General features: G+C 50.2%; 1 protein-coding gene across 1 annotated transcript; it reads left to right on the top strand.

Annotated features, from left to right (window-relative positions):
- Positions 1-330: 330 nt before the first annotated feature.
- LOC108799926 (gastrula zinc finger protein XlCGF53.1-like) lies at positions 331-995 on the top strand. The gene is made up of 3 exons (XM_018571874.1): positions 331-405; positions 621-723; positions 819-995. Exons 2-3 carry the CDS (start codon positions 628-630, stop codon positions 981-983), a joined length of 261 nt encoding a protein of 86 aa, XP_018427376.1. The 5' UTR covers positions 331-405; positions 621-627; the 3' UTR covers positions 984-995.

Genomic DNA, 995 nt, shown 5'->3' with positions numbered 1-995 from the left:
TCTCCGCTGTCTCTCCTCTCTCTCTCCTGGCTGTCTCTCCTGGCTGTCTCTCCTCTCTCTCTCCTGGCTGTCTCTCCTCCCTAGGCAGGGTGGAAGCTGTCCATGTGGACAAGCATGGAGTGTGAATGTGTCACATGACCAGGTCTGGGAGGAGAACATTTCAGGTCATTAGATAGAAATAACACAATAGAAGAGAAATCATCAATGCGGCTGAAATATAACGCAGAGTCGCTCCTCATATTCTCCACAAGGTGGCGATCTCAGTTATCGTCAGCGGAATTCACACAGGAAGTCCTGTCTCCCTACAGACAGGAAGTGATGTCACCTATAAACAGGAAGTTCTAGCTGTGAGGTGATTTGGGAGGAATTAGAGAGGAGACATTGCTGGAACTGGCAGCAGAGGAGGTAATAAGATATTATGTTATATGTACACCCAGTAACCCCTCCCCCCGTCATGTCCGTCCTCCATAGTCACCGTGACGTCTTTTATCTCCAGCAGATGATGATCAACATGAAAACGCCGATATAGAGTCTTCTCCCGTCATCTGTCCGCAGGTCCGGTCTAAATATTAAACCATTTACCCAACTTTACATGAAGGCACGCTGCGTTCCTCCCGAAAAGATCACATGACCATGTCCATGAAGATGGAGGAGGTCCGGAGTCACATGACGGAGAGGATACTAAACCTCACCCTGGAGATCATCTACCTGCTGACCGGAGGGGTGAGGAGGATTCTGGGAGGTCACATGACCTGACCAGAGGGGTGAGGAGGATTCTGGGATACTAACATGATGTTCCTATTGGTTCCTCCATCCAGAGTTTTCCTCTTCTGAAGTCTGGTGATCATGTGACCATCACAGCGCCCCCATGTGACTCCCTAAAACCCGAGAGACCCAACATGGAGAAGATTCTAGAAGCCACCAAGAAGATGGTGGAGCTGCTGACGGGAGAGGTGAGCGGTGCCGGGGATTCTGGGACATGATCCAGGAACAGA

Source organism: Nanorana parkeri, unplaced genomic scaffold (assembly GCF_000935625.1).
Source record: "Nanorana parkeri isolate BGI_ZX_2015 unplaced genomic scaffold, ASM93562v1 scaffold1855, whole genome shotgun sequence".
NCBI lineage: Eukaryota > Metazoa > Chordata > Amphibia > Anura > Dicroglossidae > Nanorana > Nanorana parkeri.
Note: the sequence above shows the minus strand (reverse complement) of the source record. Positions and strands in the feature narration are given on the sequence as shown.